We start from the raw sequence: 20819 nt of genomic DNA, 5'->3' as shown, positions 1-20819 counted from the left end.
CTGTCAGCACGGAGCCCGACGCGGGGCTCGAACTCACGGATGGTGACATCATGACCCGGGCTGAAGTCGGGTGCTTAACCGACTGAGTCACCGGGGCACCCCATTTCTTTCCTAGAGCAGATAAGAACAGAGAGGGGCGGGGGCACCTGGGGGGCTCAGTCGGTTGAGCGGCCGACTTCGGCTCAGGTCATGATCGCACGGTCTACGGGTTCGAGCGCCGCGTCGGGCTCTGTGCTGACAGCTCGGAGCCTGGAGCCTGCTTCGGATTCTGTGTCTCCCTCTCTCTCTGCCCCTCCCCCGCTCACGCTCTGTCTCTCTCAAAAATAAACATTAAAAACAACGTTTAAAAGAAAAGCACAGAGGGAGGCACTAGCTGATGTCAACCCGGCTTGAATCGGAGAGTACAGACCCTGTGCACCCATGAAGCCACGTTCACAGGCAGGACTGAGCTGACGGTGGGTTTTCCCACCAGGCCACTGCTCCTTTGTGGTCCTCTGCAGCCGAATAGTATTACCCTAAACCCACGGAAAGCACGGGGACTACGTCCAAAATGTTCAAATTAAAACTCCAAGTGCCAAGGGCATGCCGTCAAGGCGGTGCGGCTGCCCCTCCAAAGAGCTAACGAAAAGGGGAGAAGGGGAAGGAAGCCTTCTCGGAGGAAGCGGAGACCATATTCGGGGGACGTTCACGCTACGACATTTAACGAGAACTTTCAACCTGCCCAGCCGATTTGCACCGAACGCACTCCGACGAGCCCGAAATCACTCCTATCTCTCTTCCGAATCTCACCTCCAGGTCAAGAATCCAGATAATGTCTACAGTCAACACGCTGCGATCTACACAAAAGCCAGGAGGCAAACATGAAAAAAGAAAACTCGCTCACATGGGTCTCGCTGGCTGATTTCTCGTGGGGCCTGCCTTCGGCAGCTGTGGCTTAGAGGAACAGCCAAAGGCTGACTAATGGTCCACAGTGGGAGCCTTCCCACCTGAGGGCTAGTCCTCTTTTCTAGCAGCTACTTTCACTATTTTGTTCTTTCATTTCCCCTGAATCTACAGAATCGTCTAAAAAAAAAAAAAAAACAAACGTGCCGTCCTAAGTTTACAGTTTGGATCAGGGTACATTTCATGGACAAAGTGGATGCGATCTCATCTCTAACAGGTGTTACTAGACGACATGAGGCCGAGGACTTGGGTAAAAAGTCTGTGTGTTCAGGTCTTCATCCGTGAGTCCGAGGGGACTGGATGAAATGACCTCTACTGTCCCTTCAGGTTTGGAAATTCTAGGGGAGTATGTAACATCCACTAGAATATTGATCATTGTCATTTAAAATGAAGATACGAGGGGGGCTCCTGGCCGGTTCAGTCAGTAGAGCCTGTGACTCTTGATCTCGGGGTCATGAGTTCAAGCCACACGCTGGGCGTAGAGATTACTTAAAAATAAGGTCTTTATTTTTTTTTTAATTTTTTTAAATTTTTTTTGGTAACGTTTATTGATTTTTGAGACACAGAGAGACAGAGCACGAACAGGGGTGGGTCAGAGAGAGAGAGGGAGACACAGAATCTGAAGCAGGCTCCAGGCTCTGAGCTGTCAGCACAGAGCCTGATACGGGGCTCGAACCCACGAACTGGAGATCATGACCTGAGCCAAAGTCGGATGCTTAACCGACTGAGCCACCCAGGCGCCCCAAAAATAAGGTCTTTAAAAATAAAAAATAAAATAGGGCACCTGGGTATTTCAGAGGTTGTGCATCCGAGTTCGGCTCAGATCATGATCTCACGGTTCATGAGTTCGAGCCCTACATTGGGCTTGCTGCTTTCGTCACAGAACCTGCTTGGGATTCTCTCTCTCTCTCTCTCTCTCTCTCTCTCTCTCTGCCCCTCCCCTGCTTGAGTTCTCTCTCTCTCTTTCTCTCAAAACTAAATTTAAAAAACATTAAAAAAAATTAAAATTAAAAATAAAATTAAAATGTGACTTAAAGAAAAAAACTAATGCAAAAGAGGGAAACCTTGTCTGCTAAAAGCACAGTACAGTTCTTTGAGCTGGTTTGACCACAATCACCCCGTAAAAGGAAGATTTAGTAAACACAGTCTGTCCTCCTTACAGGTGGCAGGGACAAAAGGGGAACACGTGGAAAGCAGGTGAATATATAACCAACGGGTTCTTGTTAGCAAACATGGGAGACTGGAGTAGTAAAAAGCCTATTGGCTGCATGTGAAATATTTTTTAATGTTTATTTATTTTTGAGAGAGCGGGAGAGAGAGACAGAGTGTGAGCAGGGGAGGGGCAGAGAGAGGGGGAGACACAGAACCCAAAGCAGGCTCCAGGCTCCGAGCTGTCAGCACAGAGCCCGATGTGGGGCTCGAACTCATAAACTGAGATCATGACCTGGGCTGACGTTGGACACTTAACCGACTGAGCTGCTCAGGTGCCCCTGCATGTGAAATGATTTTTAACGCAAGGTTTTAAATATTAATCATTTCTTCTGTTCACAATAAATTATAAATGGAAAATACCACTTCGAAACTCACATCTTCTATAAAAATTCTTTCAAAACTGTTATTTTAAAGGTTTATTGAAATCTGACTTCGGCTCAGGTCATGATCTCACAGCTCGCGAGTTCGAGCCCCGCGTCGGGCTCTTTGCTGACAGCCTCGAGCCTGGAGCCTGCTTCGGATTGTCTCCATTCCTCTACCCCTCACCCGCTTGTGCACGCGGGCGGGCTCGCTCTCTCTCTCTCTCTTTCTCTCTCTCTCAAATATAAAAGAAAACATTAAAAAAAAGTGTTAAAAAAAGTTAAAACAAAAACCCATCATATTGTGATGAATGAGCATCACTTTGATCATATTAGCATACGTAAACAGCATTCAGAATGCTTCTTAAAAGCACCGATGAATAATTCACTCTATAAATGCCAACAGAAAACTCAAAGCTTAAGAGGTCTGGAAGGGAAAGTCAGGATATTTCTCTCAGGGACTGCTACAAAAAAAAGATCGACTTTCATTTGCATTGTCTGGAGATGGGCTTTCTTGCCCTATTTTGTACGAGGTTATTTTAACAAACAAGCAAGAAAATAAACCACAAAGAGCATCTATAAATTTATGGATCTTTCTGAGAACTTTTAAGTGTTTTATATATTAAGCTTGCTCTTCAGACAGGCTAATTAAAAGGCAAGAGAAAAATATAATCCTCTCATAAGGATACTGGATGTAAACTTAGTTGATCCTAAGAACCACAGGGAGGCTTTTAAAAAGGAGATACTTGGGCTCCATTCCAGACCCTCTGAAATGGAAGGTCCAGGGCCAGGTCTAGGAATGTTTTGTTCTTTCCTATCTTTCGTTTTTTTTAAAGAAGCTCACCACAAGATTTCCAGATAAAGACAGCGGAACAAAATTCGATCAGAGAACTATGCTTTCCCAGTAAGGGGTGAAAGTCACAAGCCAGGACAATTTTCAACAGCGGAAAGCAAGCCGATGAAGAAAGGAACGCAACCTCAGTCTACACAGTCTGAAAAGTGGTGACCGTGGCGAGGGACGGAAGATTCTGGAACGGTGTAGAATGGATGCTGACCCCAACCTCATCACTGCTGCGGGGTGGGGCTGGGGGGTAAGCCCACCAAACCCTGAAGAGCAATTCTTTTTTTTTTTTTAAGTTTATTCATTTGTTATTTCTGAGAGAGAGAGAGAGAGAGAGAGAGAGAGAGAGAGAGGACAGAGAATCCGAAGCAGGCTCCAGACTCTGAGCTGTCAGCACAGAGCCCGATGTGGGGCTCAATCCCACAAACCGTGACGTGAGGCGAAATCACGAGTCCACCGCTTAATAGACTGAGCCACCCAGGTGCCCCCCAAATTGTATTACTATTGAACGGACGAACCAAGAGTATATCCCAGGTATTGGGCTCTAATGTCTGTTCTCCCTTTTTTTTTTTAAGTTTATCTATTTATTTATTTATTTTGAGAGAGAGAGAGAGAGAGAGAGAGAGAGAGAGTGGGGGAGGGGCAGAGAAGGAGGGAGAGAGAATCCCAAGCAGGTTCCATGCTGTCAGCACAGAGCCCGATGCAAACTCCTGACCTAAGCCGAGATCCAGGGTCAGATACTTAACTGACTGAGCCACCCAGGTACTCCCCATGTCTGTTCTCATTACTACCTCACTGAAATGCCCATATTAAACATAAGCAAGGTAAAAAGATATGTAATACAGAAGAAAAGGAAGGAAGGAAGGAAGGAAGGAAGGAAGGAAGGAAGGAAGGAAGGAAGAGAGGAAGGAAGGAAGGAAGAAAGGAAGGAAGGAAGGATGGATGGATTTTTGGGAGAAAGGCAGGAAAGGAGGGAGGGAGGAAGGGAATGACAGAAAAACCCAATCTGGAAGAAAAGAAGCGAAACAGGCAAACACCAATTCCTCCAGACTATTTTACACTAGAGACAAACGTAATAAAACCACGATGCCAATAAAGCAAAGAACTCCCAGACCACAGACTAAAACGGACTGAAAGCTAAGGAAATGAACTAAGACCCAAAGCCCACCGCTACGGAGCTAGTGCATCAGGTGGGCTTGGGTATCGAATTCAACAGAGGAAAGTTTGGAAACGATCATAATAAGGAAAGCAACTAACAAAAGCAGGAAAAAAAAATATCTATCTAAAGGGCAAGACGCTTTAACACAAGGAAAACTCCTCTCTCTGAAATATACACGACCCAGTAAGTAGCACAGAAACAACACTCCGATGCAACTGAAGAAAGTTCCCCCGAAAATAAATTAAAAATTGGAATCTGCATATGAAAAGGGCGCTAAGGAAACCGACAATGAATGAGCAACAGCAGGGCTTAGCCTGGCCACGTTATCAAACTGCTAAGTGGAACAAAAAAATTCTTCACATCTACAGTCAAAAAAAAGCAAGCCACCTACAAAGAAAAAAAATCTGGCTGCCCCCAGGCTTTTCCAACAAAAGACAATGCAGCAACAAAGTTTGGAGAGACAGAAAATATCACCAGAGAACAAGCAGGTCAAATTATTATCAAGTATGAGGGCATTCTCAAACAAGAACAAACCCGAGAATTAGTCCACAAGCTCTCATTAGGGGAGAAAATATTCGTATTTTTCTTGATGCCCAGAGATAAGCAGAGAGGCTGTGGTCGAAGAAAGAGTGGTGAACATACATTCATATTTAAAAACAGGACTAAGACAAATGAACCGTGGGACTCAGGTTACAGACGATATTATATCACTCAGAAAAGGAAGAAAAACATGTAAATATTATTTTCTTTACCTTAGCAGTGAGTCAACCGAGCCCGTTTAACATTGTAACATGGAGCTTAAAATAGAGAACAGTAACAGGGAGCCCGGGCGGCTCAGTCGGTTAAGCTCGCGACTTTGGCTCAGGTCATGATCCCATGGTTCGTGGGTTCGAGCCCCATGTCAGGCTCTGTGCTGATAGCTCAGAGCCTGCTTGGGATTCTCTCTCTCTCCCTCTCTTTGCCCCTCCCCTGCCTGTTCTCTCTCTCTCTCTCTCTCTTAAAATAAACTTAAAAAAAAGAAAGTATAAGTGGCTTCCACGCATAAAAAAAAGGCTTAAGCTCATTGATGACAAGAGAAACGCTAATGCTCAGACGCACCAATTTTTACTTATCACCTTGGCAAAGATAGAACGGACTGGTACCAAGAGGCACTGAGGGTCGAGGAAAGTTGCACTGCCACCCAATAGGGCGTGAGTGGTAAGGGTCACAGCCTCTGAGAGTCGACTTGGCAAACGCCACCAAACCCAGGGCGCTCCTTTTAGGAACTTAGTCTCCAAGCAGGCTGGCCAAGTGGATTACTCAAGGCTATGCACTGCAACTTTGTTCAGCGTTGCAAACAATTGGAAACACGTCCACCAACCCGATGCAACATTATAAAACTGCAAACATAAAAATGAGTCCTCGGGAAGATCTCCAGGATGTAGCAAGGCAAGGGCACGCTGAACTGCCGGGGGAAATGAGGAGGCAAACGCACTTAGTTGCCTGTGTCGGCATAAAATCTCTCTATGGAAGGATAAACAGGAGACGGAGAACATTCATTGTCCCCAGGGGCAGTGGGAAGAGAAGGGACACTTTGCTGTAGACCGTGTTGTGCCTCTGGAAGTTTTCATCCTATGAATTCATTACCTGGTCATAACCAATAACTTTCTTAAAAAAAAATACAGTTGCTAAGGGCAGGGCACCTGGGTGGCTCAGTCGGTTGAGCGTCCGGCTTCGGCTCAGGCCATGATCTCACAGTTTGTGGGTTCGAGCCCTGCGTCGGGCTCTGTGCTGACAGCTCAGAGCCTGGAGCCTGCTTTGAATTCTATCTCCCTCTCTCTGCCCCTCCCCCACTCGTGCTCTGTCTCTCTCTCTCTCTCAAAAATAAAAATAAACATCAAAAAAAAAAAAAGAAAAACAAAAACAGTTGCTAAAGGGCAATACATAGCTGGTTCTCTTATACAGGTCAGATAAGATGTTTAAAATTTTCTTAGGAACTTGACCTTACGCTGCCTTGAATAAACAGTAACTATCGCAACGGTCAGTAAACTTTTTTATGTATTTATTTATTTAGAGAGAGAAAGAGAAAGGGAGGAAGAGAGAAGATGGGGGGAGGGGGGGAAGCAGAGAGAGAGAATCCCCAAGCAGGCTCTGTGCTGTCAGCACAGAGCCAGATGTGGGGCTCGAACTCATGAACCGTGAGAACATGACCCGAGCTGAAATCACGAGTCAGACGCTTAACAGACTGAGCCACCCAGGTGCCCCTACACTTTTGCTACAAGGGGCCAGACAGTAGATATTTTAGACTTGCACGTAGGTCATGATCACATGGTCCCTGTTGCAACTAGTTACTTGCCACTGTTTTGCAGAAGCAGCCGTGGACAATACGTAAATAAAGGAGTGGACGTGGCTGGGTTCCCGTAAAACTTTATTTACAAAACCAGGCAGTGGATGGGTTGGGACATAGGTTGTAGCCTGCCGACACCTCACCTACAGAAATCAAAGCCCCGACTCTCATCATTTGCTTGTAAAAATAAGTGAGCACCTCTTTCCTCTAATGCTGAAAAACTAAAAATGACTTGAGGCCAGAAGTCTCCCCGCAAAGGCCGTGTTGCCTTTTCAACATCAGACTGATATTTCAGGCAAGCATTTGCCGGGTATGCTTCAGTCACGCTGGCCTTCCCGTCCCTTGAACACGTTCCCACACCCCAGGGCCTTTGCACTTGCTGATTCCTTGGCCTGGGAGAGCTATCCCCACACCTTGGCAGGCCTGCCCTCTCCTCGTCCTTCAGTTCTCAAGCAACAGGCTTTCCCCGGCCAGTCTAGCTTACGTAACCCCCACCTGCCTCCATGCTGCACTGCCTCGCTGGCTTTAGGTATCTGGGGTGGTAACTGCTATCTTTAGATGATTTAATTTCTTGCTTATCTGCATGTGCTCACACGCACGCGGTCCGTTTCCCGCAGTGAGAAGGCTGAGTTCCGCAGCGTCTCGTTCATGAGACACATCGGGTGTCCTGTTTGTTGGTGAGCCCTCATCAGCTCTCAGGCCTGTGCAAACCCAGAATTCTCCCTGAAGCGGGGCTAACCAAACGTCTGACATGAGAGCCCTGTTGATCCGCTCTTTCTCCAGCTACTTACTGAGTCCCTGTTACGCATCGGGCACTGTCCTGTACCCTGGGGACACTTCAGTGCACACAGCTCAAAAACCATGCCCTTGAGGGGTCTCCGTTCTAGCAGAAAGGAGTGGAAGGCAATGAACAGTAGGTATGGGCCATAAGACAATGTTACCGGGTGTTAGAAAGTTACCAGTGCTCTGGAAAAAGTGGAAGGTAGGGGCGCCTGGGTGGCCCAGGCGGTTAAGCGTCTTGACTCTTGATTTCGGCTCAGGTCCTGATCTCACGGTTCATGGGATCGAGCCCCGCATCAGGCTCTGCGCTGACAGTGTGGAGCCTGCTTGGGATTCTGTCTCTCCCTCTATCTCTGCCCCTCCCCCACTCTCTCTTCTCTCTCTCAAAAAAAGTAAATAAGCATTAAAAATAAAGAAAGAAAAAGGGTGAACTACAGCAGGAGGACAAGGCAGGCCTCGCTGAGCAGGTGACCTCTGAGCAAAGACTTGAAGGAGGTGAGGGGGGGATGGCCACGCGGATCGAGGGGAAGGATATATAGGGGATCCCCATATGGAAGGTGAGCCCTGGGTGAGGGCGAGCCTGGTGTGTACAAGAAACAGCAGGGAGGCGGGTATGGTTAGCGCAGAGAGGAGGGAGAAGGGGGGAAAGAGGTGATGTCAGAGAGGCTGGGGTTTACGATCACACAGGGCTTTGTTAAGACATCTATCGTTAAGGATTCTGGATTTACGGAGAACAATAGGGAGTTGTTGGAACTCTGAACAGAGCACTATGATCTAGCTGCTGTGTGGAAAACAGAGAGAAGACACGGGATAAGAAGGGAATAAGAGAGGGGCGCCTGGGTGGCTCTGTCGATTGGGTGTCCCCGACTTCGGCTCAGGCCATGATCTCATGGTGTGTGGGTTCGGGCCCCGCGTCGGGCTCCGTGCTGACGGCTCAGAGCCTGGAGCCCGCTTTGGATTCTGTGTCTCCCTCTCTCTCTCTCTGCTCCTCCCCCACTCAAGCTCTGTCTCTGTCTCTCTCAATAATAAGTAAACATTAAAAAAAATTTTTTTAAAAAAAGAAGGGAAGAAGAGAAACCAGTTAGAAGCCCCATAATAACCCAGGTGAGAGGTGCTGGGGCCTGGACCGCCACAGCCACAGCAGAGGTCAAGAGGAGGAGTCGGACCCTGGGTAAATTTGCCAAGTACAGTCCTGATGGCTTAGATGAGGGATGGGGGGGGCGGGGGTCACGCGAGAGAAAGAGGGGGAACCAACGGTGTCCGGGGCTCCTGATCCAAGAAGCAAGGAGGCAGCTGCCCTCAAGTGAGTGGGGAAAAGCTGGGCCGTGCGGACGCAGAATCTGAGCGGACAGATTCAGTTCCGGGCACGTCGCATTTCAGACGTCCCCCTGGAGACACTGCGTAATCTGTGTCGGAGTCCGGGACAGAGGTCTAGCTTGGAGATGCGTATCTGCGAGCCACGGCTACACAGACCATACTTAAAGCCAGAAGAGATCACAAGGGGATACAGGAGACGGGGACTGGGCACGGGGGCACGCCGGATGAAGAGAAGGAGGCAAAGGAGAACCCAGTAAAGGGGGGTGCGAAGGAGCTCCAGTGAGGTGGGAGGAAGGAAGCCAGAAGACTGGAATTCGAGAGGCCGGGCAAGGAGGAGGGAGCATCCGCCCCGTCAAAGCCGCCGATGGGTCAGGGACGCTGCAGACCGGGGACGGGAGGTTGCGTTGAACAACATGGAAGTCACTGGAACACTCGAAGAGCAGTTCTGGCTGAGCCGTGCGGGGTGAGTTGAAAGTGCTGACAGGAGGGGCGGCCGGGTGGCTCAGTGGGTTGAGCATCTGACCTGGATTTCGGCTCAGGTCACGATCCCGCGGTTCATACGATCGAGCCCCCCAAGCCGGGCTCTGCGCATGGAGCCTGCTTGGGATTCTCTCTCCCTCTGCCCCTCCCGTGCTCACTCTCTCTCTCTCTCTCAAAATAAATAGAGAAACATTTAAAAAGTAATCAAGCAGGGACAGGAGAGGGACCGGAGACAGCAAGTAAGAACACTTTCGAGAAGTCTGCCTATGAAGAGGAGCAAAGAAACCAGCAGGTGTTGGGGAGCACGGCGCACAAGAGGGGGGGGCCTGGGTTTAGACAGGAGCATCTCTGGGGGGGGGGGGCACAGAGACATGGGGACAGACACCGAGAGATAGGACGTCTTCTTCGGACCGCTTCGATGTTCTCGGTGACGTTGGGAAGCCCACGGGAAGGATGGGGAAGAAGTTGCTGGGTTTGCAGAAAGGGGAGAAGCCGAATCACTTCGGTGAGTGGGGAGGGCGGGGGGCACATCGACAAAGCGCAGGGAGCATCTTATGTATCTGCATTGAGGACCCGCTGAGATTTGCATTCTTTCCCAAGAGCCTCCCGGTTTGTTGCTGGCATCCTCAGTCCCTCACCTCGGGTGCTGAGAAAGGTCAAGAAGGCAGGTGCAACACAGAGGGGGAGCTAAGGAAGCCCTTTGCTTTCGTGACGCGCAGAACGGAGCAGACGCCTGCTAGGCGCTGACTTAACGGCACCGAATAACAACACTCCCAAACGAAACGAGATTGTGGCAAAGGCACCAGGAAAGACCAGGGCAAGCTAGCGGAAAGACAGCAAATACACATAAATCCACAAGGTGAGACTGCATTTGGGGCTAAGGCCGTTATGCAACCCATTTTCCCATGCAAGACGTTTTACGACCAACGGTGCGATACTGAAATAATCACCATGAAGCAGCCCCGTCCCTATTCCAACATTCAGTTCTTGAGGTCCTAAGTGAGGCTCTTTTACACGCAAGGAGCCAGAAGTTGATCTGGGTTCAGCAAGCCATAACCATTGTTTCGCTGGCCAACATGTTTTATGTTTTACTTGCTGAGTGGAAACAAGACTAGTCAGCCCATAAAGATATTCCATGGGTGCTCATTTATAAACAACAACAACACCAGCCCTAGAAGGATCCGCCTTCTCTCAGTGACCCATGACCTACCCCTCTTGCAGATGCTCTTTTTAAACACTTGTTTTTAATGTTTATTTACTTTTGAGAGAGAGAAACACAGACAGAGCGTGAGCAGGGGAGGGGCAGAGACAGAGGGAGACACAGCATCCGAAGCAGGCTCCGGGCTCCGAGCTGTCAGCACAGAGCCCGACGCGGGGCTCGAACCTACGAACCGCGAGATCGTGACCTGAGCCGAAGTCGGACGCTTAACCGACTGAGCCACCCAGGCGCCCCAGGTGCTCTTTGGGTTCAAACGAAATGTTTTCACATCAAAAGTCATCTGGATCTTTAAACAGGTCTTAAAACAGCCTGCACAAACCAATTCAACCCAACGAGAAATCAGCGGAGGTTGTGTGTGCCACTCGAGCTCCACCGACAATTTTCATACATTTTATCCAAAAGCACAAATTTCTTGGATAATTTCATCATTAAAGAGGTAAGTCGCCCAACCACTTTTATTTTTTTATTTATTCTTAAAAAAAAAAAAAAAGTTAGTTTTTGAGAGAGAGAGAGCATGAGTTGGGGAAGGGCAGAGAGAAAGAGAGACAGAGAAGGAGGGAGACAGAATCTGAAGCAGGCTCCAGGCTCTGAGCCATCAGCACAGAGCCCGATGTGGGGCTCAAACTTGGGACTGGCGGGATCGTGACCTGAGCCGACGTCGGACGCTTAACCGACTGAGCCACCCGGGGGCCCTGTGATCCAAGCACTTTTCAAATGTGGCTCCCTGGGACTCTCACACACTGCTGGATGGATCGTGGATCAGGAGAAGCATTTGGAAGACTGTGTATGTAAAGCTACACATACAGGGTGCCTATGACCCCGCAATCCCACTCCTGGATGGAGACAGACTCTGTACCCCCAAACAGGGGCCTGGCAGCAGAGGAACAGATAAAGGGCAGTACACTCACATACCCGAATACTATCCACCGATGAAAAGAAAGAAGCTACCACCACATGCGGCCACATGGACGAATCTTACAAACATCAGGTAGAACAAAAGAAGCCAAAATCAAACAGTGCCCAGTAAATGAATCCATTCACAGGAGGTTCAAAAACAGGCAAGACTGTCCACGTGGCTGGAAGTCAGGAGAGCGGACAAGGGTGGACGAGTGTGGGAGGAGGGCGGTGCACCAGGAGGGGCTGGAATTGCCTGTTCCTCCACCTGGGTGGAGGTAACCCTGCTGGTTACCAGGGGGGTGGTTCACTCTGTGGATTCCTGGGGCTGCGCACTTGGGACTCGTGCATTTCTCTGTGTATATGTTACACTTCAATGAGAAGCATTCTGAAAAGGGGCGCCTGGGTGGCGGCTCGGTCGGTTAAGCATCGAACTCTTGATTTCCGCTCAGGTCACGATCTTGCAGGTCAGGGGTTCGAGCCTTTATTGGGCTCCGTGCTGACAGTGTGGAGTCTGCTTGGGATGCTCTCTTTTTCCCTCTCTTTCTGCCCCTCCCCCACTCCTGCACGCGTACATGGGCGTATGCTCTCTCTCTCTTAAAACAGATAAAGCCGTTTTCCGCAAAAATAAGTAGCTCCAATATTTTAAAAACACAGAGCCTGAAGGCAATAACTTAGCTTTTATTTTTACTGTTCTGTGAAAACGAATTTTCCACATTAAAAGCAATGGTTTCCATTGAAACAGTACCTTACGTAAGGGGGAAAAGGAATATTTAAAGGATTGTACATCTGTCGTATAAGTGAGAATATAAATTATCAGTACATCCATTTTGCAGTTAACAAACAACCTTTGTCAATATCAACTTACCTGAGTTGTTTTGCATAGCTGAGTTCGATCTCTGTCCTTTCCTTTACAAATTTGATGTATTTCTCAAGAATGTCAATTCCCCACTGTGTGTGTTTTTCTAAGTTGTCAAATTGATCCTGTTTAAAAAAAAAAAACAAAACACAAAGAGAGAGCTTATAATCCTTCTCTGTGATTAATAGAATTTCAGCGAACAATGCTCTCAACGAGACGTCGCTATGTAGAAAGGAGTTCTAATATTTTCCATGATTGTCCTGGGTGCTTTTCTTGTTGAGCAGTTTTAAATCAACATTACCAAATTTGGTTTGAAAACTGCCTGGGGGACTGAACTCTGACCCACGCGTTCCCGTTAGCAACATGGTTTGAGGATCCAGTTCATGTCCTAGTGCAAAGGAGAATGTCCTCTCCAGATTCCAAAAGCCGAGAGGTAAAACACCCGCCTCAACTCGGTGGGCAGCTAGCACCTTACTCGTCACCTCTCAGTTATTCAAAGCAGCTCACTGAAATTCGGGGCAAAGCACAGGGCAGCGAGAAGAGCACCCAAGTACCGCTCTCTTCAAACAGATACATAAAATGACTCACGCGGACTTTATTGAGACGTTCAAACATCTATCAAACCCACACTGTGTGCCAGGAAAGGAGCTGGGGAAACCACCCCCACCCCCATCCCCGCCCCGGGCCCCATCTTGCAAGGTGCTTGAGGGTCCCAGCCTGGAACAACGAGGGGTGCTGGGTATCCCAGCAACCCCTACTGCAAAGGCCCGGACACGTCCAGGAATCAGGGGGCCTTGTCCTCTGCAGCGAGGGTGGGGGCAGGGCGCCAGGGAAGGGTGTTGGTGGCTGAGAAACAGGAGAAAGTCGGGGGCCCCTGGGTGGGTCAGTTTAAGCAGCTAACTCTTGATTTCCGCTCAGGTCACCATCTCACGGTTTGTGAGTTCGAGCCCCGAGTCGGGCTCCGGACGGACAGCGCGGAGCCTGCTTGGGACTTTCTCTCTCTCCTCTCCTCTTCTTTGCCCCTCCCCTGCCTGTGTTCTCTCTCTGTCTCTTTCTCAAAATAAACAAACATTAAACTTTTTTTTTTTTTTTTTTTTTTTTTTAAAGAAAGCAACGGCAGAAAGTCTCAGCCCATCGGCCTAGGCGAAGGAGCCTTTTAGCCCACGGACGTGTTCAGAATCCTCAGGTGGTGGAAGTCAGGAGACGGTTCAGTTGTCCAGATGAGAGACAACGGAAGAAGACGGAAGGACGTACAGACCCGTGACAACTAGGATCAACTAGTCTTGGTGGCCGATTGCGTAAGGAGGCTGGAGAGGGATATGAACGGGAGGCAGGATGCCGGAGGGTTCCCTGCCTCTACCTCCTGGGACCGAAGGACAGCACTTTGGGCTGAAGTGACACATCGGGGGAGGGAGTGGCATGTCCAGAAGGGAGCTGGAAACACGGATCCGTTTGGAGCTCGCGGAGGGAGGCCCGCGAGCTGGTGGATCTGAAGCAACAGGGCCTGGCCCGGGGCGGGGGGGGGAGGCAGAAAGTTCTGGGAAAGAAAAGGGAGTGTCAGCGTGACATCGCGGGGAAGAGAGAACGGCCACGAGAGAGGCAGATGCCAAGTCTCCTGAGAAGAAGCCGGAACAGAGAAGTGGGTTCTGGCCCCAGCCGGGGACTTCACCGACGCGGGACCCCACACGTGGCCGAGCGTGGTCATCTGCCTGAGGGTGAAGAGCCAGTCCCCGCCTAACTTCACAACTCAGTCTTTAGGATCGTGTAAAATGGAAAAGTGTCAAATCAAATATAAAAAATACAAAGCCACAATTTGGGGCGCCTGGGGGGCTCAGTGGGCTAAGCGTCCGACTTCAGCTCAGGTCATGATCTTGTGGTTCGTGGGTTCGAGCCCCGCATCAGGCTCCGTGCTGGCAGCTCGGAGCCTGGAGCCTGCTTCCGATTCTGGGTCTCCCTCTCTCTCTCCGCCCCTCCCCTGCTCTCTCTCTCTCTCTCTCAAAATAAATAAATAAACAAACATTAAAATTAAAAAAAAAAAAAACAGGAAAATAAGAAAACCAACAACTGTATTTGCTTAAAGGAAATTATTTAAAAACCATGATGGAAATAAAAGGAGCTAGGAATCAACGAAACATCATACCATGCTTCTGCTGGCTGAAAAGATTGGATATGCAGAATTGACTCAATATTAACCAAAGTCCCTGAAGGATGGCATACAGAAGTTGGTAAACTTTTTTTTAGAAGTTGGTCTAAGTTGATTTAAGCATTAACTGAGAAGAATAAAAAGGAATGGGAATATTATAAAAAGCATGAATTTGTATACTTGTAAGTGGGTGAACCGTTTGGTAGGTTAATCGTATCTCCATAAAGCTGTCAAAAAATAATAAAATTTTTTAAGTTAAGAAAAGAAAAAAAAAACTTAAATAAATAAATAAACTTTTGAGAATATAAAAATACAAAACGACAATTTAATCCTAGCACATGCGTGCGCAATCCGACAGGACCGACTCAGCACCGCCCTTCAGCTTGATTTTAAAACCTAGCATTTCCCACTTTTAAACGTGTCCTCACGCTTTCATTCTGTTTTCCGTTCAAGGCTGTGCACACCGGAAAGTGAGTCGACTTCGTTCCCTCCAAGTCCGCCTTGGGTGGAAGCAGGCAGGCAATGGGGCCTAAAGCACTTTTTCTCCAATGTCAGAAAATCTCTCCTTGAAGAAAACTCGTTTCCTCAACCTTGATCTGTGCCCCCCACCCTCATCCCCCCACCTCCAGGCCCACGGAACACTTGGAAAAATTAAGGTTTTATTTTACAGGAATGTTTTTCTCATGGAAAAATCACTGTAAGATGTTTGTCTTTCGACCTAATAAGTGTCCACCTGATCATAAAAAGCAAGGGACAAATATTTAAGGCTTTGGTTGATTCTTGGTCCCCAATAATACATTCCATGGACATCCAGTCTCCACTTAAGGAACACTAGTCAGGAAGATTATTTATTTGTGTTATCTGGAAAGAGAGGGGTTGTCAAGCAAATTAGGCGTATAAATAAGGCTGTAGGTCACTTTAAACTACTTGAGGGAACAAATACACAAATAATTCGAGTAAAGATTACAAATCATCCCTAGCTATTTAGACCAAGGCTCGTTAAAGCTCTCTGCTAATTGGTAACCCTTTGCTAATCTAGTTTCATAGCGACCCTATTTATTTAAAAACTCCTTTCCAGGGGCGCCTGGGTGGCTCAGTCGGTTAAGCGGCCGACTTCGGCTCAGGTCACGATCTCGCGGTCCGTGAGTTCGAGCCCCGCGTTGGGCTCTGTGCTGACCGCTCAGAGCCTGGAGCCTGTTTCAGATTCTGTGTCTCCCTCTCTCTCTGACCCCCCCCCCCCATTCATGCTCTATCTCTCTCTCTGTCTCAAAAATAAATAAACGTTAAAAAAAATTAAAAAAAAAAAAAAAGAAAGAAATTTAAAAAAAAAAACAAAAAAAAACCCTCCTTTCCAGGGGCGACTGGGTGGCTCAGTTGGTAAAGCGTGTGACTCTGGATCTCGGGGTCGTGAGTTCGAGCCCCACACCGGGTGTAGAGCTTACTTAAAAAACTAAAGTGAAATAAAATGTTGTCACAAGTCAAATGTTTAAAAATAATAAAACATCTCTAATGATGCCACACTCTACCGTTCCCATCACACGGATCACCGCAGCATGAACTTTTTTTTTTTTTTAATTTTTTTTTTCAACGTTTTTTATTTATTTTTGGGACAGAGAGAGACAGAGCATGAACGGGGGAGGGGCTGAGAGAGAGGGAGACACAGAATCGGAAACAGGCTCCAGGCTCCAAGCCATCAGCCCAGAGCCTGACGCGGGGCTCGAACTCACGGACCGCGAGATCGTGACCTGGCTGAAGTCGGACGCTTAACCGACTGCGCCACCCAGGCGCCCCTGAACTTTTTTTTTTTTTGACAGCAGCTGAAAGAAAATTCAAAACAGATGAAAAACTAATCAACCCACTTACATTCTTGACCAAAATGTGGAAAACTTAATGGAAAAGAATTCCAAATCTTCAAAAGACTCCTTTGTGAGCAAATATTATAAATGGCCCTTTAAAAAAATAGCTTTGGCTGCTTTGAAGATGGTGCCATTATCAAAAATTCCTCCTTTCCCGCTTTCATTTATGTGGGTTATGGCTATCAATATTTACTCTAGCGGAAATTAGAAACTGAGAGAGTTTAAATCGTATTTATTGATCCATCCAGAAGACAACACTAAATCCATCACGTGCTAAAATATTTTTATTTATTTTTGAGGCAGAGAGAGACACAGCGTGAGCAGGGGAGGGGGCAGAGAGAGAGGGAGACACAGAATCCGAAGCGGGCTCCAGGCTCCGAGCTGTCAGCACAGAGCCCGATGCGGGGCTCGAACTCGCTGACTTCGAGACCATGACCTGAGCCGAAGTCGGACGCTCAAACCGACTGAGCCACCCAGGCGCCCCTAGAAATTTAAAAATTTTTTTTCAACGTTTATTTTATTTTTTGGGACAGAGAGAGACAGAGCATGAACGGGGGAGGGGCAGAGAGAGAGGGAGACACGGAATCGGAAACAGGCTCTGAGCCATCAGCCCAGAGCCTGACGCGGGGCTCGAACTCAGAGACTGTGAGATCGTGACCTGAGCGGAAGTCGGACGCTTCACCGACGGAGCCACCCAGGCGCCCCTCACGTGCTAAAATAAATAGCATTGTTTCCTTTTCAAGAATGTTCCTTTCCAAAACAAAACAGAAAAGTGGGAAGGCTGGCGTTGGTTTACATTTTTGCAAACCTCTTTTATGTCTGGCTTAATGGAATGCAGCTGGGTTTTCGGATGCCTCTGTTGGGATTCCCTACTTTGGTTGCATTATATGAAAAAATAAGACTTCACCCAGATATGCAGTAAGAAAGTGGAGGAGCATTTCAAAAGCCTTTTTAGGGAATCCTGGATACTCTTTGGTACCACACCCAAGTTCAACAAATAGTAGCTTCTTCAAGGCTAGCTTCAACGTGAAATCTGAAACCACACCAGTGAATTTTTCATATCGGGTTACAATAAAATGCACTTTGAATGGCTCTTTTGCCGGCGCACGACTGTGTAACATTATGCACTTAGAAAATACACATGTATTTTTAAACATTTTATTTTTAAGTCATCTCCACACCCAAAGTGGGGTTCGAACTCACAGCCCCGAGGTCAAGAACCACTACCTTGTGACACATACTCTAAAATTTCTAGGGGCGCCTGGGTGGCTCAGTCGGTTTGAGCGTCCGACTTCGGCTCAGGTCATGGTCTCGAAATCAGCGAGTTCGAGCCCCGCATCGGGCTCTGTGCTGACAGCTGGGTGCCTGGAGCCTGCTTCGGATTCTGTGTCTCCCTCTCTCTCTGCCCCTCCCCCACGGGTGCTCTGTCTCTCAAAAATAAATAAATGTAAAAAAAAAAAAATTTTTTTTTTAATTTAAAATTTCTATTGGAGGGGCACCTGGGTGGCTCAGTCGGTTAAGCGGCCGACTTCGGCTCAGGTCATGATCTCGCGGTCCGTGGGTTCGAGCCCCGCGTCGGGCTCTGTGCTGACGGCTCAGAGCCTGGAGCCTGTTTCAGATTCTGTGTCTCCCTCTTTCTCTGACCCTCCCCTGTTCATGCTCTCTCTCTGTCTCAAAAATAAATAAATGTTAAAAAAAAATTTTTTTTAATAAATAAATAAAATAAAATTTCTATTGGAAAGCTTCATATCTCCAAAGATGAAGGAAGTCAGATAATACAGAACCTAATGGAAACTTATATTTAGTTGACGACTGCATACTATATACACCCTCAAGAATTCACTCCAGAATTGCCCAGAGACGAGCAAATGGATGTTTCCAAGGAGCTGGGTAGGGACCACGTGATGAACCCCCTCTTGACCTCTCACTGCTCCTCGAATTGGAACCAAACAAACTTTTTTGGTGCCAAGAGCTGTTGGCCACACAAGAGGCTGACTAAGCTGCAGAGACAAACGAGGACAGTGTACCAGGGTATCAATCAGATGCACGTACTGTATTTTCCAATTATTTTCACATCTGGTTTTATGCACAGTAAAGAATGAACCAGAAGTATGAACGACAGCATCTTTTTGGGTCATCCTATCTTCAGCAGAGTTCCTAAAGAATCATGAAGTTCAACACAGACCAATTTTGCCTTGCCTCACCTACAATATCAACTCATCAGTTGGGGGGGCCAAGACGGGTCTCTCTGGGTCAGTACGTAAATGACTACTCTCGGCTACGCAAGAAGCCTTCTGAAATCTGATTTTGTTTTTTCAAAGCACGCAAAAGAACGGACACGGGAACTACTTGCAGAAAAGCTGGTTACTTTAAGATGAGGAGACCCAAGTCAGCCACAGGGAAGTTCTTCTCCAAAGTACAGGACTTCCCGTCACTGAAAAGTAGACGAAATCGACGCGAATTCAAAATCCCGGGAATCCGCCAATCTGGTAAGAAACTAGGTTGCTCAAGTCACCTCCATGTAGATGGCTCCGATTTAGAGGAAGGGTATGTGGGAGGCCCCATCTCCACAATTCTCTCCCTCTGCAGTGAGTCTGTGCTGTCTGGACTGGTGTTTTAGGAGACTCTAATTTCTTTGAATTTTTTTTATATTAATTTTTTGAGAGAGGACAAGTGGGGAAGTGGCAAAAGAGGGGGAAAGAGGGTCCAAAGCAGGCTCTGTGCTGTCAGCAGCGAGCCCCGTGTGGGGCTCAAACTCATGAAACGCGAGATCACGGCCCGAGCTGAAGTCGGATGCTCAACCGACTGAGCCACCCAGGCGCCCCAGGGTACTTTAATTTAGGGTAAATACACTTTCCTAAAGACTAGGGCACTTTGAGAAGCAGACCTTAAATGGATCTATCTGAACAGAATCTCTTGGGATGATATTATTCGTATTAGCTTCCTCTTATCTTGGAGAGAAAACTGTCAACGCATATAGATCTACCCAGAGTAAATGTAACAAAATCTCCATCTAAAATGTTTTTAAAAATCAATTTGGTTCTGAATATTAAAGTGGCTGTATATATATATATATATATATGTATATATATATATATATAGGAACAAAAAAGTTGTTCTAAAACTTTACAAACAAAAATATGTCATCACGAATACCACCCGATATTCTGGATCTCAAATTTGAAACAAAGACCTCAATCTGGGGCGCCTGGGTGGCTCAGTGGGTTAAGCATCTATCTGGCTTCAGCTCAGGTCATGATCTCATGGTCTGTGAGTTCGAGCCCCGCGTCGGGCTCTGTGCTGATGGCTCGGAGCCTGGAGCCTGCTTTCAATTCTGTGTCTCCCTCTCTCTCTGCACCTCCCCTGCTCGTGCTCCCAATCTCTCTCAAAAATAAATAAAAACATTTAATTAAAAAAAAATTGCCCAGGGGCGCCTGGGTGGCGCAGTCGGTTAAGCGTCCGACTTCAGCCAGGTCACTATCTCACGGTCCGTGAGTTCGAGCCCCGCGTCAGGCTCTGGGCTGATGGCTCGGAGCCTGGAGTCTGTTTCCGATTCTGTGTCTCCCTCTCTCTCTGCCCCTCCCCCGTTCACGCTCTGTCTCTCTCTGTCCCAAAAATAAATAAAAAACGTTGAAAAAAAAGTTAAAAAAAAAAAAATTGCCCAAAGGAAATTCTTCGTTCACACAGAACAAAAACAGGGAAAATGTAAAAGGCAGCATTAGGGGTTTATTTCAAGGAGCACAGACACCTTCTGGTTTGATATAATATAAGCACACACCGATTCTGTAAAATCACACATTCACCTGCTATTTCCGAAGGAGGTTCTGTGAATTAGGAGGGGTGCTCCCCTGGGCTGAAAAGCAAGGGTCTGTGACATAATTGACCAGACAGGAGCCCCAACATCACAGTGTCACAGTTTGGACAGTCAAGTTAATACAAAAGATTTTGATTAGAAAGGGAAGGCACCCAAAATGAAAGGTTTTACTGAACTCCGTATCTCTTTAAAACCCAAGTCTACAAATTGCCATAAAATCAGGGACTGTTTGGGGCGCCTGGGGGGCTCAGTCGGTTGAGTGTCCGACTCTTGATTTCAGCTCAAGTCGTGATCCCAGGCTTGTGGGATTGAGCCCCACGTCGGGCTCTGTGCTGGGGGTGGAACCAACTTGGGATTCTCTCCGCCTCCCTCTTCCCCTCCCTCTCTCTCTCTCAAAAAAAAAAAAAAAAAAAAATGTGGAAAAGCACACCAATAGAAAGAGCTGCATTTTTCATGTTTTTATAACAATAATTATATTGTGTAAAAGGGCAACACGGAGGCTGGTGCCGGGCATTGAAAGTAGCCGACTTGAGGCGGACGAATGCAGGGATGCCCTGTGCCAAATTTTACACTGCATCCTGAGTTGAAAAGAGAGGGTGAGAAAGATGACTTGTACCA

At 47.5% G+C, this 20819-nt stretch overlaps 1 protein-coding gene across 12 annotated transcripts in view; it reads right to left on the bottom strand.

Moving 5' to 3' along the window:
* The window catches only part of FNBP1 (formin binding protein 1), a 145072-nt gene that overhangs the window by 79222 nt on the left and 45031 nt on the right, over window positions 1–20819 (bottom strand). For 11 of the 12 annotated variants that reach the window (XM_058693818.1, XM_058693820.1, XM_058693821.1 and 8 more), the window contains exon 2: window positions 12398–12513. The exons of the other annotated variant lie outside the window; for it this stretch is intronic. In XM_058693818.1, coding sequence (XP_058549801.1) covers window positions 12398–12513 — 116 coding nt within the window. The remainder of the gene's footprint in view (window positions 1–12397; window positions 12514–20819) is intronic. 12 annotated transcript variants of the gene reach the window in all.

The sequence above is a fragment of the Neofelis nebulosa genome, chromosome 12 (assembly GCF_028018385.1).
Source record: "Neofelis nebulosa isolate mNeoNeb1 chromosome 12, mNeoNeb1.pri, whole genome shotgun sequence".
In the NCBI taxonomy this organism is placed as follows: Eukaryota; Metazoa; Chordata; class Mammalia; order Carnivora; family Felidae; genus Neofelis; species Neofelis nebulosa.
The sequence above is the reverse complement of the archived record's forward strand: the minus strand, read 5'-3'. Positions and strand labels throughout refer to the sequence as shown.